The sequence below is a fragment of the Tasmannia lanceolata genome, unplaced genomic scaffold (assembly GCF_043159265.1).
Source record: "Tasmannia lanceolata isolate RefF3 unplaced genomic scaffold, GAP_Taslan_0.1 ptg000002l, whole genome shotgun sequence".
Classification (NCBI taxonomy): domain Eukaryota; kingdom Viridiplantae; phylum Streptophyta; class Magnoliopsida; order Canellales; family Winteraceae; genus Tasmannia; species Tasmannia lanceolata.
In genome coordinates, this window is record NW_027518679.1 from 37304431 (window position 1) to 37332312 (window position 27882).

The window sequence follows — 27882 nt, forward strand, 5'->3', positions numbered from 1 at the left end:
TTGTGAAGGTTGAAAATAGAAAATTAGTTGATAATTTAGTTGAAAAGCAGCCAACTGTCAAATTAATTAGAGTTACGAGGTCGCCAGTTCAGTTGCAGAAAGATAGTTCCAGAGTTTAGACAGAGCACTCAACTCAACTCAACTCAACTCAACAAAGCCTTTGTCCCAAACTAGTTGGGATCGGCTAAATGAATCCTTTAGAAAAAAATTCATGAAGAAGATGAAAGGAATCTACGTGAGTCTTATCTTGGCTCTAGTTGGGTTCTTCTACGTGTATCATTTTATTCCATTCTATCATATCCAAGGTCATGTTCCCTGTTATGTTCCTAGCTATCAAGTCTTTCCTCAATGTTTCTATGAAATGAATCCTATAGAAAGTTTAGACAGAGCACATGAGAAAAAAAAAACGAAAGAAACTATAGGGTTTTATTATTTCAGTATACTTTAAAAGTTCTACATAAAAAACTAATATTTACTAAATATTACTTTATTTTGCTTAAAATAATAAAATATCAATGACTAAAAATAAGGGACATTCTGACCATTTCATAACATTAAGGGAATTTTCATCTTTTTTTCCAGGCAAAATCTCCTACCAGGTGATTTTTTTACATCAAACTACAAACAATACATGGTCTTTTGTATATCCTCAAGGGTGAGGTTAAGAATACCCAGTCGGATAGGTGTTTTTTTTTTTTTGGCGTTGTAAAAACACCTTTCTGCTTTCAAATTCAAGCCGCGAGAACAAGCACTTTAATCGTTCCTTGACTATTGGCGGTTAACATTGTGGGACTATCACTCTTCCAGCATACGGCGCTAATGAAATACGATCCCGCATCTTCATCATCGATGTCGGAAGAACCAAATCTATGCCAAGCTGCAGGTTTTGAGATTGCCTGAAAATAATTTACCAGAATTAGCTCATTCTCAGGAGGGAAAAAGCAGACAATTTGAGTACCATTAAAAAAAAAAAAAATTTAAGAGATTATCCACATGCGTAAAATGAATACAGCCACACTTCGTGTAGCTTTGAATTTTGTTTTGAAGAATAAAAAATGGGCATGTCATCATTTTTAAGTACCCAAGGAACAGAAGTATCAAGATTTGAAGACATTAGAGACATACAAAAATGAAAAATGAATAGAACTACACCGCACGTTGCTTTGAAACTGTTTCGAAGAATAAAAAATGGGCGTGTCATCGGTTTTAAGTAACCAAGGAACATAAGTATTAAGACCAAGCAATTGAAACAATGCTAACCTTATGGTATACAAAGACCTCGTTCGTTTCGCTGCCGCAAGCAATGTACTCATTGTTTACTGTCAAACCCACAAAGTTTTTCTCATTTGTGTGTCCTCTAAATGTCCGCACCTGGCATTTGTTCAACAAGTAAATAATAATAGTAAGAATGCAGCGCCTCATAAATATATTTTGTTCAGGAAAAGCATAGAAATCTACAGCATGAGTAGAATCAACTAAAACTGTAGATTTAAGAGAGTTCTTCATATGGTTGGTACTCAATAATTAAGTAGTTCATCATACACTACACTAAATGGAATGCGCCATGAGAAGTGCACTAAGAATACTCATGGAGGAGGAAATAATATGAAACTTATACTAAAGCAAGTATGGGGTAAAGTTGCCATAAACTTTAGGCACCATGTACAAATTCAACACGCGTCGATATAATTTGGCACTCCCATGAGATAAATGAAGGTGTATTATGAACATCAAGAACCTTAAGTCATCTTTTTTTATCAATAGTAAGTAACTAAGCATGACCCCATGGCTCTTATTAGAATCAACAAAACATGATGACATGGCTCTATTAGAATCAACAAAAAAAATGATGACATGGCTATTAACTACTCAACCATTTGATGCTAGTAACCTAGTTCATACAATATTGTACTCGGATCGAAAGAGATGAAGAGGGTTTTTTTAATCAAATTCATTAATAATCAGCAGTTATCTAATTATTATATGAGACTGATATAAAAAGGTAAAGTTTATCTCCATCACTGATTTCTGCATGCTATACGGCTCAGGATGTTGGGCCACCAAGAAGCAGCATGTGCATAAGATGAGTGTAGCGGAGATGCGAATGCTTAGATGGATGTGCGGCCACACAAGGTCAGATAGAATTAAAAATGAAGACATCCATAAAAAGGTGGGGGTGGCACCAATTGAGGAGAAGATGAGAGAGCACCGCTTAAGATGGTTTGGGCATATCCAACGTAGGCCTTTGGATGCCTCAATGAGAAGAAGTGACTCATGCCAAGTTGATGGAGTAAAAGGATGGTAGGGGCAGACCGAAAACAACTTGGGTAGAAACAGTGAGGAAAGACTTGATGGCTAGTAACATAACAGAGAACATGACCTTGGATAGGAGAGAATGGAAGAAAATGATCCATGCAGACGAACCAAACTAGTGTCAGGATTAGACTAAGTCAATTTGAGCCAGGTAGATCCTTTCACCTTCTTCATGAAAATTTTCTAAAGGATTCATTAGCCGACCCCAACTAGTTTGGGACAAAGGCTTAGTTGAGTTGAGTTGAGTATTAAGGTAAAGTAGTTGAAGATGCACTGATGGAGAAAGGAATCGAGCTTTTCATATAGATTAATGCCTGGGGCTAGGGTGTTGAAGCTAAACCTAGATGGAAACATGTGGGACCAATCAAACTTCTTAAATTCTGCTGCTTCCCTTATTTTGAATCTTGAACATGTATGATGATGTCCTGCATCAGCCAAGACTTTGGGAGTCAAAAGTAGAATTAACCTATGAGATGATTAGTTGATCCTTGGACGAGTGTATGAGGCAAATATTCAACCTCGGGATGGAGCTTTGGGGATAAAAGCTTGTAATCGGTTTGGATTGGGTGAGTGGAAGCCACGAAGGGGATATTGGTGGGAGTGGATGTAGGCCAGTTTGTGCCAAACCACTATAAAAATACTCGGTGCCATCTCTCTCTCTCTCTCTCTCTCTCTCTCTCTCTCTCTCTCTCTCTCTCTCTCTATTGCATCTTGTGTTTTTACCTTCTTGGTTTTAATTGGAACTGTTCTTTGCTCTAATTTTATAATCAATCTTTAACAAGAGCAAAAGTTTTAAAAACCTAATCCCCCCCGGCGGCGGGCTAACACATGTCAACTTCAATATTGAGCCCTTATTACACCAAAGGAAACTGAGATTCAAGTTTTGACTCAACTCCCATAGATTTCTTTAGAAACCAAACTCAGAAATAGCATATATTAACTAGGTAGAGTTGCTAGAGTGATGAATGAAGCTATGAGATCCAAACATGTATAACATTCACTATCTATGAGTAATAGATCAACAACTAGAAATGAAAGGGTAAACTGAAAGAGTCTCATGTAAATAGTAAGCACACCGACCGGACAGTTCTCCTTCACATCCCACAACCGCAATGTGCTGTCTGTTGATGCAGAAGCAAGCTCATTGGTGGACAAGAATTTCACATAAGAAACTGCTTTCCTGTGCCCACTGAAAACATGGAGCGGAGCACTGGTGTTTCTTAAGTCGTAATAGTGAATGTGATGGTCAGCAGAACCAACCTGCAAATGCCAAAAATAAGCCTTCATAATTGTTTAAATATAAATGATTCACCTATAAAAAAATAAGTATAAATGATTAAAAAAACACCAACTCTAGCAGCTTAAGCTTTTGGATTAATTGGTTGTTTCACAATAACATCACTCAAAGAGACATGCTGAAAGACAAAGATGTGGATGGAATTATACCGCAACATGAAAGCTTGATCCTGGGTTATACTTGACACAACATATATTCGCTTTCATGTCGATGTTGATTACACTGGCTTCTTGCTTTGTGCACCAAACTTTGACCTGTTCATGTATGGAGCAAAGATGCATCAATGAGATTACTGTAAAATAGAATTAAACTAACTGTAGATGTGGATCAGTACTAGGACGAAGGCTTAATTTCAACACAAGCATGTTTTAGTTCCAAGAGATATTAGAGAAAATATGCACAGCAAAACTTGTGTTCTAAATATCTAAAACATACAACATTATTGCTATTAAAAAAACATACAATATTATTTTCCAAAAAATGTCGAAGGAAAAAGCACAAAGAGTTTGATTTTTCTATCCTCTTATCAAATCATCCCATCTGATTTACAGATATCAGAAATCTTCAAGTACTTTAGCAGAAACGCCCCCGGAAGGTGGGAAGCGTGCTTCCAAGGAACCGCATTTCGGAAATGGGAAACGTGGTGCTTCCCGAAAATTAGGTAAGCGTGTCTCCCATTTCTTGGGAAGCATGTTTCCCCAATTTTTTATGTTCATTTTTGGTTTGTTTGGAATATTGTTTTTCTTCTCTTTCTAGTTTTTTCTTTTTTGCTTGTTGTTATAAATGAGGTTAGGGTTAGAAAGAGAGGAAGAAGAAGAGGAGTGAAGGATGGACCTTATCAATATGATGTATATAGAGGCCCAATTAGGGCAACATAAGTACAATGACTACAATACCCTCTATCCTAAGACTAATGACTAAACTACCCTAAATGCATGTTATTCAACACTCCCCTTCAAGCTAGAGTGTATACACTGTGGAACTCCAGCTTGCTACAAGGGAGACTACAACAACAACTAAAAAGTACAACAAAAAACGACCATACATCAAAAAAGTACATTAAGCCTTACACACATCTAGCTTGGTATAGCACTCCTCAAGCTGGTGTGGTGAATACATAATGAAAGCATAATACTAAAAAGAACAGTAGCGGACACAGTAAACAGCATCGAAATCAATGGCCATAAAAAAAAGCAGCTCTCATGAAGTAGCACAACAGCGAGAGCAATCAAACAGGGCATCCCCCGCGAACAGATCCACATATCACGAGCAATGGAGGCGCTATAGCAGGAACAACTACAATCCAGCAAGAAAAAGGGGCACATCAAAGGTGCACACAGCGAACACCGGCGAAGCAGCACAATGCCATCTGAAGAGGATAACAACCGATGGGGAAACCATCGGAGACAAGGTCGACAGGGAAACCGTCACCTGGATAGAATGGATAGGGAGAGAAAAAAGGATAACCAACCAACGATGGGGAACCATCGTCTGAAGACTAGGTCGACGGCATAAACATCGTCACCTAACAACCAACGAAGGGGAAACCATCGCCTGGAAAAGAGAGGTCGACGGAAAAAGACCGTCGCCTGTAAGAGAGCCGACCAACGATAGATATGGAAGCAATCGCCCGGAAAATGAGGGAGAAGATAACCAACCAACGATGGGGACACCATCGTCTGGAGACAAGATCGATGGCATGAACATCGTCACCTGAAGAGGTCAACGGAAAAATCGTAACCTGAAGAGAGCCCACCAATGATGGGGACACCATCGTCTGAAAAGAAGGTCGACGGCATGAACATTGTCGCCTAATAAGAGGTCAACGGGGAAACCGTTGCCTAAAGATAGGAAGAAGAAAAGGAAGAAGATAACCGACCAACGATGGGGAAAACATTGTCCGGTGAAGATAAGGCATAAAGCCGGAAAGAAAGATGAATACGTAAAACTACGCTGAGAGATGACATGAAAGAGAAGACAACATGAAGAAATAAGGCATAAAGCCGGACAATACGAAAATACATGAAAACAAGACAACACTCCCTCGAGAAGACAAAGACAACACTAACACTACTCCCCCTCAAGAAAGGACAACAAAGAGGGCAACAGTCCCCCTAAAGAAAAAACACAAAGAACTACATGAAAACACTCAAAGGACTACATGATAACACTCCCCCTCAAGTTGAAGGTAAAATACCTTCGACTTGGAACACAAAACAAGACAATCAAGGCACCATACCTCTCTTGGACATTTCATCAAACACTTGGCGTGCACCTTTGACATCAACATAAAAGACATACAAGACAACACTAGATAATGTAAAGAAGGAGATGACAACACTAGACAACACTCCCCCTAAAGTGTTGACAACACTAGACATACACTAGCCAAAGGGCTTCAACTCGAAACGAAAAGAAGACGTCCAAAGCACCAAATCTCTTTCGGACATTTCACCGAACACTTGGTTGGCACCTTGGAGAACAACACAAAATACATGGAAGACAACGACTCTAGAGGAGAAAGGACAAATATTAGGATGGAGAGGATGGGGGAAGAGACTCAAAACATAAAAGAAAAAAAGGACTGGCCGTAAACTTTGCCACTTTTCTATGAAATGAATCCTATAGAAAATCATGAAAATTTCCTAAAGGATTCATTAGCCAACCCCAACTAGTTTGGGACAAAGGCTTAGTTTGAGTTGAGTTGAGTTGAGAGAATGGGGAAGAGACTCAAAGCATAAAAGAAAGAAAGGATTTAAAACATAAAGAGAGGTGAAAGAAACTTGAAACCAACAAGGGTATGGACTTAGAGAAGAATGAGATTTGGGATGGAGAATCAAAAAAATGGGAAAGAAATATTTTCGAGAAATTTGGGAGAGAGATTTTAATATATTTTTTTCTTTGTGATTTGCGACAACTCCAAAAAACAAGAAAATGGGAAAAAAGGAGATATGCGTGAGAGAAAGTTGCAAGAAAGAGAGAGAATACCGAGAGAGAAAGATTAGGGAGATTTGAGGAGAGATTTTTGGAAAAATAAAAGAGGAAACAACACCTTGCACATAAAGGCAAAGAGAGAGAGAGAGAGAGAGAGTGAGTGTGGTGGAGATGATAGACTTTTCTTCTTTCCTTCTACCCCTTCCAAAAGGATCTTTGCTCTGATACCATGTTAGAAATGAGATTAGGGTTAGAAAGAGAGGAAAAAGAAGATGAGTAAAGGATGGAGAGTCTCCACTAGGGAGCTCCTCATCAATATGATGTAAATAGGCCCATCTAGGGCAACATAAGTACAATGACTACAATACCCTCTATCCTAAGACTAATGACTAAACTACCCTAAATGCATGTTATTCAACACTTATATTCACCTATTCTTTTTTATTTTAAATTTTTATCAAATCATAAACATTCATTTGTGAAAATTGTTAATTTCTTAATTGATTAATTATAACAAGAGGAAGAATAAAAAGTGTGTATATAAAGTTTCTTTTTTATTTCCCCCATATTCTCTATTTTTTCTTTAATTAGAGGGCGAACCTTGGAGCAACAGTAAGGTTGCTCCATTGTGACTTGGTGGTCACGGGTTCGAGTCACGGAAACAACCTCTCTGCAAACCAGAGGTAAGATTGCGTACACCTAGCCCTCACCAGATCCCGCAATGGCGGGAACCTTGTTGATGCGTATTGTAGGCCCAATAAGTGGCATATTTGCCCATTAGAATTTTAAGGATTTTTATTTCCATGTTTTAGTCTTTAGGGATTTTATTTTTCATGTTATTTTATTTCCATGTTATTTAATTGCCTATATATAGGCCTCTTGTATTAAGGTTTTTAGAGATTTTGATGACGAATTAATTAAATGAATTGAGAATAGAGATTCTCCCCTTATTCCTCTTCCTCCTTCTATTCTTCTTCTCTTAATCTTCTATTTCTCCCCTCTAACTTCTTGTCTTCTCCATTCTTTCTACTTATCTCTTCTCCTTCCCTTCTTCTATTCTACTTCTCTTACGCCGGATCACATCAATTTGGTATCAAAGCAAAAGATCCCAACTCTCTCTCTCTCCATATTTTCCTCTCTCCCTCTCTCTCTTTCTCTTCTCTCTTTCTTTCTTCGGTTCACAGCACACCCTCTTAGCACCCTGAATCTGCTTCTCGAAGCACTCATTATCAGTTCTTCATTATCCACATCCCTTTGTCCCAAACACCCAACAGCACCTCTCCTCTCTTTGTCCCTAAACCCAGCCCCTCTTTTCACTACCCAAACAGCCCCAACAGCAACATCTTATTCCCAGCAGAATCATCATTTTTTCCGGCAAATTTTCCATCAGACAAACCATTAACTGAGCATCTTCTTCAGGCTGCAAATCTCGGTCAAAAGCTTTCCATATCTTGCAAGCCCTAGATAAGGAAAAGAAAAGCTTATCTTGCAAGGCAAGATAAGCAACAAGCCCATTTCTTGGGGAAGTTTCCATCGTGAGCTTCTTTCTTTCTTTTTTTCACACCATACAAAGCAGTAGCTTTCTTAGCAAGCAACCTTTTAACCTGCACTAACAGGTAAGAAAGGTTCTTATTACCTTTTAACCTGCAATAACAGGTACGAAAGGTTTAAGTGAGTGTCTTCTCTTTCTTTACAGGTAACTTTTGACTTGTAACTTGCAACCTGCAACTTAAATTCTTTTGACCTGGTAACTTCCTTACACGTAAAAAAAATATAGAAAAATCAGCAATCCATCTCTCTACACTTTCTCTCTCCTCTCTCCATCTAGTTTCTCTCTCTGCTTTCGGACTATTTCCGCTCTAAATTTGTCAGTGACTTCTACACGGAAGTTGTTCCACGCCGAAAGGAGCGCACATCCATCTCATTTTCAGCCGTAGACAGCAACTTTCAGCCCAATTTCAGGAGAAATCTCAGCCGTCGATCACGTTTCATCATCCGATCGGTAACTTTTCGACATCCGATTAACGATTGCGAAAAGAATTGTTTTCCTTTCGACATCGCGGACATATCTTACGGCTGATTTCCTGAGATTCTATCTTGGGCCATGCGATATTGATTCCCCCACAATGACTACACCACGGGTTCCATATTTCTATGGTTCCAATGCCTACTACTATCCATATGGAGATTACGATGTTGCGTGCCTACAATGGATCAAGGCTCTTGATGCATACCATAAGTATTATGGTTATGATCATCAAATAACCATACATCGAGTTAAGAATACAATATGTAGAGATGCCAAGGTGAAATGGAGACACTTCTTGAAAGAGCACAGTGACTTAGGTATGCCTTGTTTTAGTCGATGGCAAGATATCCGTGATGAGTTCGCGAAGGTCTATGCTCGAAAAGCTTATTATCGATATCATCAGAGGCAAAGACAAGCCCAACCCCGAGGAGCCTGGAAAAACAGACTCAGGTTACTTTGGATCAGCACTCAGACATGATAGCTAATATGAAGGTAACCTTGAATCGCATTAACAAGCACCTTGGGTTTAAGACTCCCATGGAGGCCATGACTGTCAGGAACTCATGCTCAGCCTACCCATCTCCTTCTTCCCCTGTTGATGAGGCTGCATCTCTAGAAGGAGAGGAAGATCCCATGACTGATATTGTCGACTCCCACGACATGCCAGACATAGATGATGCTAGTGGTCTGCCAGAGGCCATTGTCTTAGAGCCAGACAGATGTATTTTCAGTGGTCAGTCAGATGATATTGTTGATGAGGCCGACGTCGATGAGTATGATGATTCTGAGATTCTCTTAGGGCCGACTGCCGAGCATCGAGAGAGCGAGCTCAACACTTCCACAGCTGAGGCAGATATTGTGGCTGGGTCACGTGAGGCTAGCCCATCGACAGAGTCGACATAGCAAAGTCGCGAGTCAGAGGCGAGTGTCCTGACCGATGAGCCATTACCGGAGATAGATGATCGAGAGCACATTGTGGAGGATTGCCATATCTTTGAGCAAATTGCAGGACTTTGTGTTGACACAGAGGAGATATTGGTAGATATTATTCATGTGGATATGGAAATGCCTATGGATGTCACTTGCATGTTTCAGCAGATGATTGGATTGATTGGGATTACTATTTCTACATTCTGTTGTACTTGTCAGGGTGGATTGCTTATGCCGATCTCTATTAAGCAAATGTATGACACTGATGGTCTTCTATTACTACCGGAGTGGGTCATTTATATATTTGATCCAGGTGGACTAGAACTCGAGGCGAGTTCATTTCAACAAGGGGAGAATGATGCGTATTGTAGGTCCAATAAGTGGCATATTTGCCCATTAGAATTTTAAGGATTTTTATTTCCATATTTTAGTCTTTAGGGATTTTATTTTTCATGTTATTTTATTTCCATGTTATTTAATTGCCTATATATAGGCCTCTTGTATTAAGGTTTTTAGAGATTTTGATGATGAATTAATGAAATGAATTGAGAATAGAGATTCTCCCCTTATCCCTCTTCCTCCTTCTATTCTTCTTCTCTTGATCTTCTATTTCTCCCCTCTAACTTCTTGTCTTCTCCCTTCTTTCTACTTATCTCTTCTCCCTCCCTTCTTCTATTCTACTTCTCTTACGCCGGATCACATCACTTGTGCACTGGGCCGCCCTATTTTCTGTTCTTTTTTTCTTTAATTGTCCAATTCAATAAAATCTTATCCATTGTTCCCACTTCATTTTAATGTATAAGTAATGTTGATGTGTATATTTAGTTATATTCAATTAACAAGAAAAGTGATGTTAGTTTCTTCATTTAAGCATTTAATCATTTAAGTAGGTTAATCATTTAATAGAGAACTTGACCTTGGATAGGATAGAATGGAAGAAAATGATCCACGTAGAAGAACCCAACTAGAACCAGGATTAGAGCCGGGTAGATTCCTTTTACCTTCTTCATGAATTTTTTCTAAAGGATTCATTTAGCCAACCCCAACTAGTTTGGGACAAAGGCTTTGTTGAGTTGAGTTGAGTTGAGTAGAATCATTTAATTGTCCATTACATACTTGAGAAATTTTTTATTAACTTTAATATTTAATATTTTGATTAATGGTTAGGAATTGGATTTGCATGTAAATTGGTTATTTCGGATGGAATTAATATTTAATGTCGGTTGAAATTTTGATTCGTTTTGCATGTAAATTGGTTATTTCTGAAGGATTTAATATTTAATATTGGTTGAAATTTTGATTCGTTTATGGTGGTTGGATCTGATTTGCTTATCTTACTTGGAAACTTGAATTCACTTGCATTTAAATTTTATAAACATTGAAAAATATTATTAGAACTTCTTTCTAATTGTCACTAATTATTTATAATTATTTTATTTTTTATTTCCCACACTTCCTATTCGCTTCCCTTCACACTACTACGTCAGCTTCCCATGACGCCTCCCCAACTCTTGGCACTTCCGTCTTCCTTCACGAGAGCCCTCGCTTACTGCACTGGCAACTATGACTTAGACCATGACTAACCAAAACTCATCGACAAGAATCTAGCCCAAGTCACCACATCATTGTGCATCTTAAACAAGACCGGCCTGTGCCATACAGACAATGGAACATAACCCATAACTATCATCATTTTTTATAACCCAATTCTCAGAGTGTTGATAGACATCCTAAGGTTTGATAAACTATCATTATCATCACGAACAAGAATACCAACACGAATCATTTCTTCTTACAACTGTCGGAACAGAACTACAGTTTTACCTTCAAGCTTTTTGTCTCGCCGAGTCTTTAGGGGAGAGTAGTCTAATAATTCATGATGATCCCAAACCAAACAAAGAAATTTGAATGCTTACATTGAAAAAAAATGAATGTGCACTCTAGGTTGCATAGTTACATTCCATAGGTAGAGAGATGAAGTACCTTGCAATCATCACTACCAGATACAAGCATTGACGGATCTGTGCGTGAAAAATCAACACTCCATGCTCGTTTTTCATGCTCTTCATATTCCATCACACTCTGCAAATACAAAATTCTAATTAAAATTTGTTTACATTCAAAAGGATCAGAAGGTTATAACCATGGTTTTAAATTTCGGTTGAAATTTCGGATTTTGGTTGGACCGACAATGAAAGTATCTGAAATTTTGGGAAAATGTTATTTAAAAAAAAATCTGAAATTTACTTTTTTGTTTCCAAAATTTTGGCTCAAATTCCGGCACAATAATGGATTTTTTTTTTTTACCGAATTTTGGCCGAAATTTTGGTTTCCGCAACGTCCAAAACGGAAACCGAAATTTTAAAACTTGGTTATAACTATCACAAAGAATTGTAACTCATAGCATGAACTCAAGAGAAGCCATTATTATACCTGCCGAGTGGTTACATCCCAAACGGTTACTATCCCTTCATAATCACTACTTGCTATATGGTTCTTAGTGTACTTGTTCCAACTCAAACAACTAAGTTTAGATCTTGTGGGCATCTCCACAACAGGGCAGTGCACATCTGCGGGTTCATTTACAACCTGAAAAGAAACCATATATGCTAAGATCAACCAGCCAGTTAAAGGAATTACTCTTCTGGGTGCAAGTTGCACCATGCTAAGATCGGAAAAATGTGAATTGGATTCAACCCAAATTCAGCCGGTTACAACTATGTCACAAATATCACCGACATTTTCAAAATATAGCGATTTTATCGCGACATCTTGATAAAATGATAAAATCCCGAAATAAAACTGAGAATTTAAAAATGCGGCAATATTTTCATTTACCATGATGATATTGCGATAAAATCTCAATATTTTTACGACGTTTTTTTTATTTTTTCTTATTTATATATTTTTTAGATAATTTAATTTTTATTGGTTTTTCCGATATAAATCCGAAAGAAAACCAATTTAATATATCCCGAGAATTTCCCTTGCCGAGAAAGTCTGGAGAGCGATATTTGTGACTTAGGTTAAAAAGCAAACTTGACTGTAAACTCAAAAGCGGGCCCAACTTGCACGACCTGTCTATATCCACCAGCCAACAGAAGTAATCTTCGGAAAGGAGATGGCTTACCGTGGAAAACTCAAATACTTTAATGCGCCTCGAAACTCCAGCAGTGGCGAACAACTCATCATCTCGGTCAAATTCTATGCTGCATTAAATGATGGTCATGATAGTCATCATATACTGTTCACACAAGTTTAGGTTTTTTTTTTTTCTGAACAATCACAAGTTTAGTTATTACACAAGACCAAATAAACATAAGAGATGAAGGCAGGAGCTACCCAATAGATGGAAATCCAAACATATATCATAAGATGCTAAGTTGCTAATTTAACCCCAAAATAAGTATGAAAGCCTCAGGCACATTGAGAGTAAATCTATGAAATGTAGAAATACCCAGAGATTAAAATTGATATTAGACAAAGCAGAGATCGAAGGGAATTTGTGGTTACGGAATCCAGAAAATTATCATTTATTTATTTTTGTGGATGACAACAAGTTTTATTAAGAAATAAAATAGTATGCAAGAAAAGACTTATAGCTGGTCATCCCACAAGAAGGAAAATACATTTTTTTTTTTTGAAATGGTGAAATCCAAAAGAATTAAAAATACATTACACCAATTAAAACATTTTTTGAGGAGAATATACCAATTAAAACATGACATCAAGAAGAATCCAAAAAAATGAATAACTACACTCTCCCCATCCCATCATCGGCGAAAGAATTAAAAATATTTCAAAGAATAAAAACAACATTTAAAATTATAAACACAAAAAAAAAAAAAAAAAAACATCTGCAATCTCATGGTGGTAGCCTCCCAGTGACAATATGTTTCAAATATCCAGGCAAATTGGGAAGTAATAATGTTTTTTTTTTAAATGAAAAATAAATTTTAGCTGCGTTTGCCGGAAAGTAATAATGTCCCACCATTAAATTGGCAAATATCGCAATCCAATTTGCAAACAATAACAGCAGCAATAGTTACAAGACAGCTAGTTAATCAGACAAACCAAATTATATGTTTGAACGTTATTCAGTTAACAACTTCTTAGAGATTTTACAAAGGAAAATGGTGACTCTCCCACTGGCTATTGTTGAAATCCTAACTAAAGACCATGCCTAACAAATTCTCACAAAAATCAAGCTAAATGCAGATTTACATAAGAAAACATTTCTTCATTGAATCATAGTGCAGCAATCCTACTTCCTCAATCTGTGAGGGAAATAAATATGCACCTTCTTCAACATGTCATGTAAACAATTTAAAAAGTTAAACTGCTCTGCTCCTTAGGGAAACCTTGGACCACATATTCATTCATTACCATTGGGTTTCTCAAATGTGGAGCTATTTTTTGTAATTTTTAAGGTGAATGCATTGTTTTCTTTCATAGGAAAGACTAAAAATTGGTGTTTTCCTTTCTAGATGGAAAGGTCTTTCCACCTTGGAAAGCCTTTTCTTATGCAACCAAACAAAGGAAAGTGGTGAAAACTTGGAAAAGGATTCCTTTCCACCACTTTTTTGCCAACCAAACAGGCCCTTGGGTTTTAGTGAGAAATTTTTTCTCTCGTGAACCAAATTATAGGTCCACGAATTGTCTCCGAACGCACTTAGTTAGGGTAGTATGTCGATGCCACATAACGTTGATACAACCATGGTTTTAAATTTCGGCCAAAATACCGAAATTTTGAAGATTTCAGTTGGGACCAAAACTGAAATCACCCAAAACCCGAACTTTCGGCCAGAGTACCAAATTTCAGCCAAAATTTCGGAAAAATGTGATATTTTAAGTTTGTTTACAAAATTTCGGTGGCCGAAATTTCGGTACAATAATGAAATTTGCTTTGATTTTTTTTGCTGAATTTCGGCTGAAATTTTGGTTTCGGCTATGTTCGAAACCAAAATCAAAACAGAAATTTAAATCCATGGATACAACAGACAAAGAATATGACCCTATACTTGGGGATTCACATGAGAAATGAGGCCACGTTTGGATACCTCATGTTTTTGTATTTAGATTTGGATTTGAGTTTTGGATACAAAATACATCAATCATCCTCATGCTCATGTTGTACGAAAGAGAGAGAGGAAGGGAGGGAGGGACGTCTTGCTGTTGCTACAGCAAGGTCCAGGAGCAGTGAGGATGAAGGTACTTGCCACAGATAAGGATTTTCAAATAATGTCTTGCAGAACAGATTTGAAAATCAGATCTGTTTTCACTGCTGTAGCTGATTTGGAAATTTAAGGATTTGATCCATATCCAAATCTCAACTGCCAAATGTGAGAAATCCAAATCTAAATCTTGTGGGTATCCAAACGTGGCCTGAGTGAAAAGAGGATATTGAATGGGTTTTGTGATGCCAAACAAAGAAAAAAAGAGGGTTAAGGATTGTGCATGAGAGATAGTTGGGATTTTGGGGTTCTGAACAAGAAGAAAAGATTATTTATGCTGATTTAGGATTTGCACAAGGGTCAGTGATAAAAGAAGATATAGGGTGATTTTGTGGTTTTAGGGTTTTGAATTTGCGATTGAGAAAGGAAATAAAATTGAAGGTTTTTTGAAGATGTAATGATGGTTGGTTTTAGGGTTAAGATGATTGTGTGAAGGTGGATTTAACCTTGACCGAGAGGCTCTGATACAATATGGTAATGTAGACAAGAAGAAGAAGAAGCCTCTGATACAATATGGTGTGATGCCGTTGAAGATCAAAAGACCGAATTTTTAGAAAGAAGTTTGATACTTTATATCCTCTCAATTTCAAGAAAAAAAAAACCCAAATTCTTCTCTTTTCTATCAGTACTCTATCCTTCTCCCTCTCCAACTAACTTTTCCTCCTAATTTTTTTTTTCTTCCAATCATCCCAATTTTCGTTGGTTTTTGAACCATTGATTTAGACCCTTTTGGTTTTCGAAATCCGAGTATCATTGCAGTGGCTCCTAAATACTCAAATTTTAAATTATATCACTAGATCCTTGGAAAAATCACCCTAGAGATTATTTTCACTAAAAACTCAATTTCTGGAAACTTCAAAACTGGCAGAAAACTTTGATTGGAACAGTCCCTTTCATCAACGTCCAATCTGGCAGATTTTCAGATACAACCTTTCATTGATTATCCTCTAGCCCATACCCAATTTTGAGACTAATCCAATGGTCGGATCTCTCCAGTTTGGCTGTGAGCTGTGATAGTTGCTATTTTAGCAACTTTCTCTTCATCCGAAAATTAATCTTTAGATCCTTTGATTATCTTTGCTTCCTTAATCCTAAACTTAATTCTTGATCACTAGAAATCCCATTAAAAGACCCTAAATCAAACTTAAATCCTTAGAACAGTCTCATTCCCTTTGTTCTTCAATCTTCCTCCCAAAGTTGTCTTACATTAGTGGTTCCCAAGTTTGACAGAAGATGTCCAAGAAATTTTGAGTCAGTTTATGATTTGCTCCATAGAAACCAATAATATGAAGTTCAACTTTTATTACTTCTAATGAACCCATTATACACTCCAAGATCATTCATAAATATATCATCACCAAACTTGGCAACTTCAACACACAACAGAGAGATGACTCAGCAACAAATTGTGAAGGAATTCAATTCATACTCTCCAAAGTTTGGAACGCTAACATATAAAAGAGGAATGATAGAATGAAGGGCGCCCTTGCAAAACCCACTTTCAAGGGCGCCCCCACTGGCCAGTTTCAGCAAAAGTCAAAGCCGTTTCATTTTTGTTTTTTCCTGCTCCATCCACTTTTTTCGGCGCCATCTTAAATGCACTTTAATGAAACTGACCAATGGAGGCGCCCTTGAAAGTGATTTCTGCAAGGGCGCCCTTCATTCTATCATTCCTCCATATAAAAATGTGGACAAAAATATATGATTCGCCAAATGTTGTCTCACCTTGATACAATATTGGCAGTATGAAACAGATCCCCATGTCTGAGTTCAGCAATGACCCGCAAGCGACTGATCCATACAGAAAAGAACTAAGATTAATTAACAAGAAGTAGATGTGAAATGAACATACGACGGTAGTAAGAATATGTATTTTCCTTGAAAGAAACGGAGAAAAATTAAGAATGGAATAGATGTTATGATTATTGTAAAACCTGTATCGAGTAAAGGTAGTCAGAACAGATTGAAAATCCTCAAGACCCGCATGGTAACCTTCTCTATTTATAGCATTCACATCCCTCTCTTCAGGTTTATGTGAGTGGTGAGCTCCATGACGCCTCTTTTGCAAGTAACATTCTTGTAGGTCACTGAACTGTTATCAACAATTAGAATGGCCATTAATCCGAAAAGCACCGAAAACAAAAGAGAAAACAGACAAATAGTAATAAAGTAACCACCTTGAGGGGCACCATTCAGGCATTTTAAAATACTAGATTCAACATATGGTGTTGCAATTTCCAAGTATTGGTTCCCTCTCTGTTCAGACTCAGAGTTAATGAGCTGGTTTAACAGAACCTAAGAATTTATAAATATGATGTCATTATGGTGTTGCCTTTCGGGTAATTTCTGAAATATTTTATAGTGGAGTTATTAAGAAAACCTGCGCAAGAATCTAAAATTATACCATTCAAAAAAGAAGAAGAAGAAGAAGAAGAATCATAATGTTACCCCTGATTTTTGCCAACTGCACACACTCATTTCTGAACTCCAGTTGTAGATGAAACATCATCTTTAATAAAGTCATATGCAAAGTGGGCAATATTACTCACCTAAACAACTTAAAGACAAAACCCAAATAACACCGTATGGGAATAAAAACTGGGCCCCAATTTTGTGGGACTTAGTTTCCCCACTTTTGCACTTGCTTTGATCTGTCCACCCTCTTTCTCTCACACATGGATTCTTCCCTTGGGCCTTCAATGTAAGTGGACGGAGTGTACTACATGACATTGTCCTTTTTAGTTCTCTTTTGGGAATGGCTGGATATGCCTAGTCCACGAGAAAAGTTTGGAGATGAAACAATAGAAAACATGAAAACATGATTCTCATAACCTATAGATTGTGTAGATTGAGCAAGTCGTGGATTTGTATGCAATGCCCACAGCATACTCATCCTCAAGGATCATATAGTACTTAATAGAGAAAGCAAAAGTTCGAATGCTTCATCAAAAAAGGATCATAACAAACTTTATATCCCATCAGAGTGGCGGACGCGAAGGGAAGTAGAGGTGCGAGCTGTGTATCAAGGATTGGAATTGGTGGCTAGAGATCGTCTAAATAATGTGGTAGCGGAAGGGGACTCCCTAAAAGTAATTAGGTAGCTAAACGGCACGCAAAAACCGCCTTGGAGATTTGATAGATGGTTTGACGAGATGTTTGACTCGGTGAGATCTTCTTCGATAGAGTATCATCATGTCTGTAGATCTGCAAACAAAGAGGTGGACTCCCTTGCAAGAGAGGGAGTCTCGAAAGAATCTCGAGCATTATTTGACTCCCTCCCTGATAACACGTATTTTAAGTATCATGGAATTTGGTTTTGATATTTTTCTTCTTGTACTAGCCATCTCGGTCTTCTATCTTTTTAATAGTATTGGCTACCAGTTTAAAAAAAAAAAACAAAAACAAACTTTATATCCCATTGCTCCATGGCGGATATGATCTTTCTAGACATTAAAAAATTGGCAAAAAGCAAAATGATAGGATTGCACTACTACTCAAACATCTTAAAAATACATAAAATTTTACATTCTATTGTGCATAACTACATATTAATAGATCCAATTATCCGTAGATATGATTGTCAAGCACAACAACCTATAGATGAGCCACAAGATAACAAAAGCAAAGAAAATAATATCAAATTACCAACCTGTGAATGGACTCTCCTTTTTCTTGCTACAGCGAGTCCTGATTGAGTAAGAACATTTTGAGGATCTGAACCACTGAAAGCATCCTTCCTTTGGTGTCCTTGAGAACTTCCTTGAGCTTTTATGTCAAGTTTCTTATTCTGAAAATTACCTGAACATGTCCCGCCTTGTGCACTATGAATACTCGAGATGAAGCCACTATTGTGCTTATCAATTGGAGATGGCCACATTTTTGTTGCCATAGGGTCATCTCCAAGCATGCGCAATTTCACCGAGTATCTCTCCCTTGCTCGATATAATTGAATTCTGTGTCTCTCTACATTGTTTATGTCTTCTTTAATATACTGGAGATCATTTTGTACCTATAGACAAACCGAAACTCGTGAATCTCCATACTGATCTGTAAAAAAGAATCCAATCATAGTGCTCAGCCACAAATTAGATTTTTGGATGAAGCATCTTATTAACTACGTCACAAATATCGTTCTCGGGAATTTCTTGCCAAGAGAAAATCTCGGGATATATTAATTTTATTTTATTTTGGGTTTATGTCAGGAAAAAATGGTAAAATAAAATTATTTAAAAAATATATAAATATATTAACTTTAAGAAAAAAATATAAAATAAAAATATCGTAAAATTATAGGGATGAAATCGCGATATTATCGGGATATTTTACGATAAAAACAAAACTATCACTATATTTTTAAAATCTCGGGATTATTTCGGGATTTTGTCATTTTATCAAAATGTCGCGATAAAAAAAGGGATATTTTGAAAATATCAGAGATATTTGTGACATAGCTTATTAAAGGATGTCAAACAACAGTAAGTTCAGGTTGATAAAAGTCAACCTCGTTCAGCTCATCAAGCTTTTGCTTTCTTAGGCAGTGCAAGAAGTCAAGCAGAATTTGCATATTTGTCTCAGCTTCTTCTTGTTCCATCTTTCTTTTTTTCTCTGCAAGGAGAGATAAAAGGCTATCTAGCTCCTTAACTGACACCTCACAGCCCTGTCTAAGGACCAAAAGAGTGTCACATTTAAAAGTACTCCAAATTTCAAACTCAAATGTTAAAGGTATATTTTGACAGATCATCATATTGAAATAATAATTCGAATAGATGCATTCTCCACTGCATATGAGCAAGAAATCATAATTAATAGATTGAAGAGATTAATTATAAGAAACACGTATCCAAATTTCAACGAAGGTAACCATGTTAAAATTCATGTCCATGTTCCAAAACAAGGCCATATCACCCTTCACCATCAAATTTTATGCCGGAATTTTTCACGAGCTCTTTATCACTGTTGCAACTTGCAACTGATACATCTCACAGTTACTTTCAGGATATGTTGGCACTTAGCAAAAGTATGTGACAGAAATTCAAAAGGATTTTTTTACGCTTCATATGACATAAAATCCATCTAGAGTTTAAATATGCATTTCACAATGTTCTGGACAACATTCATGTCTTAAGAAATAGAATTCCCACGGTACAGCACAAATAGGATGGAGATGTAATTAAACTATTGTGATGTTATTACGAAGTTCAAATGGATGTATAACCATCAACCAAGAACTGAATCTCAAACAAACTATGCTGGACAAGCCAGGCTCGGGCATGATGTGCAACAGAAAGCAAATGAAAGAACAAGGCAAAGAGATCGGTATATGACATATCAGTAATGACCGTCACTCTACAACCAACTACTGTCATAAACATATTTTATTAATAAAAATGTCCGAAGAAAATATTTAAATTATTGTACATTAATGTACATATTATAATCATGTTAAATCATTTTTCATATTATAATCATGTTAAATCATTTTATTAGTAAGTGCCGACTTACTATTATTAGTAAATCCTCAAAAGACCCCTACCCTCCTTATAAAGGAGGGATATCCCTAGGAAGTCTTGAAGATCTTGGGAAAAAAATGTGAGAAGAAATCCCCCTTCCATCAAGGTACGCCTTCCCTTCTCTCTTTCTCTTCCCTTCTTTTCTCTTCTCTCCCCCTATTGTTCCATCTCTCTCTTCTCCCTTATATCATACATTCATAATCTCCCTTTTCCATTAGCCCTTTTCGGTTGGGTTTATAAATTGTTTCCCCTTTCTACCTTTACACCCTTCCCGGTTGGATTTATAAACTGTTCCCTCTTTCCTCCCCTTACACCCTTCCCGGTTGGGTTTATAAATTGCTCTCTATTTTCCCTTTATCTTTTGTTCCCCTTGATCTTCATTCTCCTTCTCTTGATCTTGATCATTTTTGGATCTTGATTTTGATCACTCGGATATTGATCTTTCTTCATCTCGATCCCTCTTTCCTTCATCTCTCCTCGTCTTGGCTGAGATAAGCAAATCCTTCTCATATCTTTATCTAAGTCTCTTTCTTCTCTTGGAGGCTACGCTATATCCTACACATATTGTGACTCTTATTCATTACCCCTTCTAAATTTCTTGGGCCGTAGTTAGGGAGTTTATTTTATATCTTTTCCACGAGAAATTCTATGATGAAAGGCCTTATGAACACGTACTCATCATCCCATCCTTGATATTTGATCCAACAGCAGCTCACTTTTCGAGGAGCTGCTGTTGGATCAAATATCAAGGTTGGTACCTTTATTGTACCACCTTTACGTGTTCATACGGCCTTTCATCATATAATTTCTCCTTTTCCACATTGTGGACAAACTAGTACATTATTATTTCATGATGAGGAGATTGAGGCTCTGGATCAGGAGGAAGAATTTTGCTTACCCCAAGAACTTCTTCATCAAAGAAGAATCATAACTCTGAGCTTCAAGGACTGATCGCAAAGGGACGAAAATGTCAGTGGAGTGTGGCAAAAAAGGGGATGATTGAACAGAGGGTAGCAAGAAGCTACTTGAACTCAGTCTATCCAAAAGGGTCTAAAGATCCCTTTAGCATGAAGGTGGATTGGTTTTGCTTAGCTTGTGCTTACTAGAACTTCAAATGGCGACATTGTTGTCGATGGTGTAAGCAAAACAATCGGGATCACCTGCCTGGAGTTACAATCCCATATCCACGAAGGGGGTTAAAGAAAAAAAGCAATAAGGAGAAATCAAACTAGAGACCTGGGGATTGGAGTTGCTCATCCTGTAACTATCTCAACTTCAGATAGAGGGACAAATGTCGAAGATGTCATTTGGCTAGATTGGAGGGTACTCTCTCGTCTGGTGAGAAAAAGACCAACCCGGAAGCCTCTTTGGATAATGCTAATAAGGAAGCCGATAGATGGCCTGACTCGGGGATGATTTCTTCATTGGCTGAGGGGGGTACTCCGTACTTAATCATTTCGGGCAAGGAGGTGGAAACAAGACTGGATACCCTCAAAAGCTGCCTCATCGGGAAGAAGAATAATACGTCTGGATCCCTTGATGATCTTTGGCAGTGGGCTAAGAGATCCTGGAATATCCCTTCTCTTTCATGTCATGCAATTTATCAAAGAATGAAATTTTGTTTATGTTTGAATCGGAGAAGGAAGCCGCCATGATCCTGGCTAAAGGAGCACAGGCGTGGGACAGCAAATTGAATTCTCTCTCTACTTGGAGTACATAGTATGTTCAAGGTGCGGAGGCGTTATGGGTTAACTTCTATGCTAAGTTATAAATTCCATTCCGGTCGACGTTCCGTTTTGGCTACTAGAACGGAACATTTCGGTGTTTCGGCCGTTTCGTTCGGTGTTTCGTTCGAAACTTTTCGTTCCACTCCGGCGAGGGAAATTTTTTTAAAAAAAATAGTTAAAAATATGAAAAAATATCCAGTGGGTATAGTGAATTTTTTGGAACTTTTCGTTCCACTCCGACGAGGGGAATTTTTTGCAAAAAGACAAAAATAGCCCTCCAAACAGCACCCCACGGTCATAAAACGAGGGTAAATTTGTAAAATACACTCCCTAACTGCCATAAGGGCATTTCTGCAATTTTTTTTATTTTTTCCAACTTTCTAGCACTTTCCAGCCGGAATGGGGGTTTCGCCCATTCCGCCCGGAATTCAGGCCGGAACGACCGGACAGAAAATATAGGCATTCCGTTCCGGAATCCGGACCGGAACGGAATTGATAACTTAACTTCTATGGCATCCCCCTTCATGTTTGGGCCTTATCAACAGTTGAAGCATTAGGTAATTTATTTGGTCGAGTCTTGGAAGTGAAAATGGAAGGGGATCATAACCAATGTATGGCATTCATATCTGCTAAAATTCTCACTCCATAGTGGAAGTTACCTCCACCATTTATTCAGGTTTGAATATTGGGCACTATTACACCGTCGGAGTTGAAATTCGGAGTAATAGACATCAGTTGGGTGATGAGACCGAAAATCATCCTTCAAAGATCAGTACTCAGAATCCGGAAAAGCTACCAGCGGTGCCGGGGACGATGCTATCACATTCCTCGAAATCCAGGGTAGGGAGACCGTTGACCCTATGGGGCCCACAAATTCAAATTTCAAATTTCATCACTTGACAGAAGCGTCAGGTCACATGCAGGGTATGGTGTCTCCCTCCTTTCTGTCCCTTCCTCTGAATGGCGACAGGGCCTTGCGATTTTCAAACCTTCCTAGTCTAGTTTGCTCCCTCCCCACGTTGTCGGATCCTACTGAGAGAGGGTCCAGCACGAAGGGGTATCATCATAAACAACCTTCTAGGCATGTCAGATCCATGCGTCAAAAGATATGGAAGAGTAGACTAGTGAAGTTAAGGAAAGGTCTGGAAACCATCAGGCCAAGGATTTCTAGGTTACGCATTCATGGAGCACTTCCGGAACTCCGAAAGCCGAAAAATGTGCGCCTAGGGAAACAAGGATCCAGAATGGATATATCAGGTTCCATTGGGGGACCATCTTGTGTAAAGATTATCCATGGACAAAACGAGCACCCCCTTGAGCCTCACATCAGAAGGGGTTGAAGTTTTAAAGGTAAACAGTACGAGTTTTGTTGGAACCCCCATGCTTCCCAAAGTATGTGTCGGTTGTGGATGAGGGGGTTTCCCAAGTCTTGGCCTAGGATTAGGGGATAGTGACTGGGAGGTAATATCTTTTATTCTGATACTGGTAATGCAGTGACGTTGTCAATTGGAGGAATGATTACCCTCGTTTAATGAAAGGAACGATCGAAATACCTGCTTTGGAACAAACCCCCAAGGAAATCTACGAGATATGACTAAAGGATTCATTTTTTGGGACTTTAATATATTATGGGAAGCCGTAAAGATTTACTTGTATTGGGATGGCTGGAAATCGCTACTACGGCACCATTAATATTCATTTATGATAGAAGGAGATTGCACGCCATATTAAATGCGAGTTTGGACACCTGGCTTACAGTCAGTAATCCTCCCGAGGCGGTTTATCATAAAAATAGCCACCTTCCTTGCCTCTTTGCTTTCCCTCTAATATATCTGAGTGAAGGAAAAATCACACCTATACACAAGATGGAAAACCATAATGCTTCATCCTCATCTCGCCCTTCTTCTTCGAGCCCCCCTGGTTATAGGCAGGAAGAGGAAACGATCGGTGGACTTATCGGAGATGGAGGACTCTTTAAAAAGGATGAAAGTGATGGTGTATAATGAGGATCTATCCTCCAAACAATCGCCCACACATAGAGAAATTATTAGGGATTTTCTGAAACGACAATGGAAGCTATTTAAAGAGGCGGCTAACAGCAGGCTGGAAGTATTTTTTTAGTATGACTGGATCGCGCAATGTGAAAGAAACTCATTCTCCCATGCACAAACATCCTTTCTTTATCAAGGTGATGGCGGAGGAAAAGATCTCAAGACTTCTTCGATGGGAGGAAGATAAAGAGGTGGGGATCCAAAAATTGGAGGCTATGATTACTAGGAAGAGGGCATCAGGAGATAAAGAACCATCGGATGAGAAACTCCCGGCCATCAGTCTTGGTGAGGAGGTATTCGCCTCTGAGATTGTTGGGCTCCTATCGGACCTATAGAAGTGCTCATCTTAAGGGGAGTCTCTGGTGCTTAGTGTTTTAGAGGTAACTTGTTTTGAGTTTAGAAGGGTGGTCCCTGACGAACGAAATATGATCAGGATGGTTTGGATTTTTTGGTTTTTTGGCGTCCTTAACGTTGTAAATATGCAGGAGACTGCTGGTCCCTATCTTTTGTAATTTTTGGTTTGATTTACAATATATATATTTGTCGCTTTTCAAAAAAAAGTACATTATTATTTCATCTCAGTTACATATCTGATTTCTTTGGCATACTACTTACTATTTATTCTGTTATTATAGGACTGGTGTCTCACTTGCGCCTCCATTCACCTCGAGTAAACCTCATTTATGTACTCCAAGGCATTGGCTTGATGCTCCTACCTCATAGACGCCTTTGACAATGATTGTGAAGGCATTAGATTCCAAATAAACTACTAAGAGGGGGGAAAAACTTCAAATTCAGTGTGCATTGCTAACTAGATAAACAGTCTTCTCGGACAAGTGCTTCGTCTCTCAAGACAGGCCTATATCAAAGTCTGGATCCATGATCCCTATGGTCATGACCTTAATGAATAGTCAGATGTGCTTCTCTGTTCCAAGAGATCTGGTTGTTAAGTTGCAAGGCATAACTAAAATTTTATTTAATAAGAGAAAAAAATGGACGTGGAGATCACAATATGTGAACTTGAAACAGTTTATAATCCTTGACAAGAAGTGCACGTAAGCCTGAGCTTTGAGATAAATATTAAATACAGTCAATGGAACCTGGACAGATGTTACAATCAGGAAGTAGGAAAAAAAAGAGAGAAGGGTAATCCTGTTAAATTGAAGAGTAAAATCTAATAATATCCGATATAAATTAGTATGTTTTCACCACGAGAACCACCTGTCTCGGCACATTGGCTAATTTATTTTTATTTTGTTTTTTGAATATTAAATTGGCTAATTATTTAACAGCAATAAGAAGAGTTCTTCCCAAAATATTCCAGTCGCAGAAGAAATCACTTACCTGTTGTAGTGCCAGTCTAAGATGCTCTATAGGTGATGCAGTTTTCGCTATCTGACAGACAGACATCTTCTTCAGCAGCTACATACAAAGAAATCACACAAAAATAAGCTGTATACCAAACTTGATAATTTCAACGGCTATTCATGTTAAATTCATATGTAGTTACAAAAAGTTAGGCAATTGACAATCGACAAGCCAAAAACTACGCTGAATCAACCCATTCACTTTACCGTGAATGACTGAGAAATACTCATGAAAAGAACTCTCTCTCTCTCTCTCTCTCTCTCTCTCTCTCTCTCTCTCTCTCTCACCAATATATATAGAACTTCTCCAAGCCCAAGACTTAACTCTCCTCTTCTCTCCTAGTCCAACTAGGTAGTATGCTCCATAACAATCCTAGTTACGTAACTAGCACAAGGACAAACCCACACAGAGTGGGAAACAAGACAAAAATCCAACACCATCGGTCCCAGAAGTTTATGATCCTGCCGCCCAAGTCCATACAGATCAACGGTAACACCAAATATCATACATACTCGGTGCCTACACAAAAGGAATCCTCTATGACCATTCATCTCCTGGATATGTACAGATATCGTATATCTAATTTCCCAAAGGATGCATTGCCCTTGAGTAACACCTCAACAGCTTTGGGGCATGGCCTTGAGGCTAACCCATAGCTAATTTTATTGCTGTATGGATGAACTACTGACCCATAAGCATAGAAGTTTTCCCCTTCCGTGTCATCTTTCATTGAAGTTTTACACTTTCATTTCTGTACTCAGTTACCACTCACAGGTTAGGTAGGCAAACAAACAGGTCCCCTAGGACCGTCATATGTCAAACCTAGACCAAAAGATAGTCATGAACCATAAAAAAGGTGCAAATTTATTCAATTCACCCACATATTACAACACGCACAGACGAAAGACCAGGACAGATACCATCTCAAAACTCGTACAATTCCTCAATAACGAACATCAAACATGCCACCCCACCATAGAAAAGAAGAATAACAATGTAAAGAAAGAACGAAACCCAACTCCCCTTCCAATTAACTGCAAATTCAATATTCCGTGCAAAACTAATTTACCATAGAACTGATAAAATTAAGAAATTCAGAATATAAATTGAATAAGTTCCAAGCATGCACCCCCTACCAAGCATCCCCAGTTCTAGTTACCATCCGAAATCGGGTTTATCGCAAAACTAGTTCAACTCTAGTACAATGAAAGAATTGGACAAAATTTTTGTTTAAAGAAAAAAAAAAACAGCCATATTGTTGAGAGCAAGGACCAATAACCGATCAGTCACAGACTCTCTCACAGTTCAAAATACAATATGAAACTGGGTTTCTCGCGAAACTAGTTAAATTCCAGCATAAATAATGGAATTGGACAAAATTATAAAACAAAGAAAAAAAATTACATTGTGGACAACCCTGATCAAGAACAAACCTTGTAGAGGAGAAAATTGGAACTAATAAAATTCAGAAATTCAGAAAATAAATTGAATAAGTTCCAAATATGCACCCCCTACCAACCATCCCCAATTCTAGCTACCATCCAAAATCGGGTTTCACACAAAACTAGTTCATTTACAGCACAAATGAAATAATTGGACAATTTTATTTTTTGTTTTTTTAAAAAGTCATATTGTTAGGATCAAGGATCAATAACTAATCAGTCGCAATTCAAATTACCATATGACACCGGGTTTCTCTCTAAACTAATTAAATTCCAGTACAAAAGAAAGAATTAGAGATTCTAGTTACCATCCAAAATCGGGTTTCTCACAAAACTAGTTCAATTACAATACAAATGAAAGAATTAGACAAAATTTAAAAAAACAAAAACAAAACTAAAAAGCAGTCAGATTGTTAGGATCAGACACAAATCAAATTAGCCAATGAACCCACAATTCAAATTACCATATGAAACAAGGTTTCTCGTGAAACTAGTTAAATCCCAACATAGATGATATAAATTAAACAAAATTACAAAAAAAAAAATTACATCATAGAAAGCATAGATCAAGAACAAACCTTATTAAGTAAAAAATTAGGGAAGATCTGATTGTTGGTGAGGTAATGACTACAACAAGGACAATCATTCTTGTTGTGTAAATGAGTCACAATGCACATGTAACAAAAACTATGCCCACAAGATGTTAGAAAAGCATCCTTTATCATTTGCATACAAATTGGGCATAGAAAATCCTTATCAAGTTCCAAACTCCCTCCGGCGCCGGAAACCACCGTATCGGGCGCACCGGCGGCAATATCTCCGCCGGTTTCTGACGCTGACAACGCCGTCGATTTCGGCTCGGCCTTCACCGACGGCACTAATGCCCCCGTCGACACGTCACCCATTTCTAAAATCTCTTCTCTCTCTATAGAGTTTTGCTGTTAAAGTGTTTTTGGTTTTCTGTGGGATATAGAGAGAGAGAGGTGTGGTTCTTGTGGGGGAGAAATTTTTGAGGGTGTAAATGTCCCACGTCAAAGGAAGGGTATT

At 37.9% G+C, this 27882-nt stretch overlaps 1 protein-coding gene across 1 annotated transcript; it reads right to left on the bottom strand.

Annotated features, from left to right (window-relative positions):
• Window positions 1-520: 520 nt before the first annotated feature.
• Window positions 521-27829, bottom strand: COP1 (Transducin/WD40 repeat-like superfamily protein). Its single transcript, XM_077376680.1, has 13 exons — window positions 27414-27829; window positions 25370-25447; window positions 19239-19394; window positions 18387-18746; window positions 16672-16829; window positions 16463-16528; window positions 12634-12712; window positions 11937-12092; window positions 11487-11585; window positions 3760-3864; window positions 3394-3573; window positions 1261-1371; window positions 521-896 (listed from the first exon to the last, which is right to left on the bottom strand). Exons 1-13 carry the CDS (start codon window positions 27738-27740, stop codon window positions 732-734), a joined length of 2040 nt encoding a protein of 679 aa, XP_077232795.1. The 5' UTR covers window positions 27741-27829; the 3' UTR covers window positions 521-731.
• Between the last annotated feature and the right edge of the window lie 53 nt (window positions 27830-27882).

What these genes read in the sequence shown, in the direction of transcription:
- COP1 (XM_077376680.1), bottom strand. Translation starts at nt 27,740, where the DNA reads ATGGGTGACGTGTCGACGGGGGCATTAGTGCCGTCGGTGAAGGCCGAG. An exon ending in ACTACCTTTACTCGATACAG is followed by an intron (nt 16,529 to 16,671) that starts GTTTTACAATAA and finishes TGTATGGATCAG; the next exon opens with TCGCTTGCGGGTCATTGCTG. An exon ending in AAGTATTTGAGTTTTCCACG is followed by an intron (nt 12,093 to 12,633) that starts GTAAGCCATCTC and finishes GTTTCTTTTCAG; the next exon opens with GTTGTAAATGAACCCGCAGA.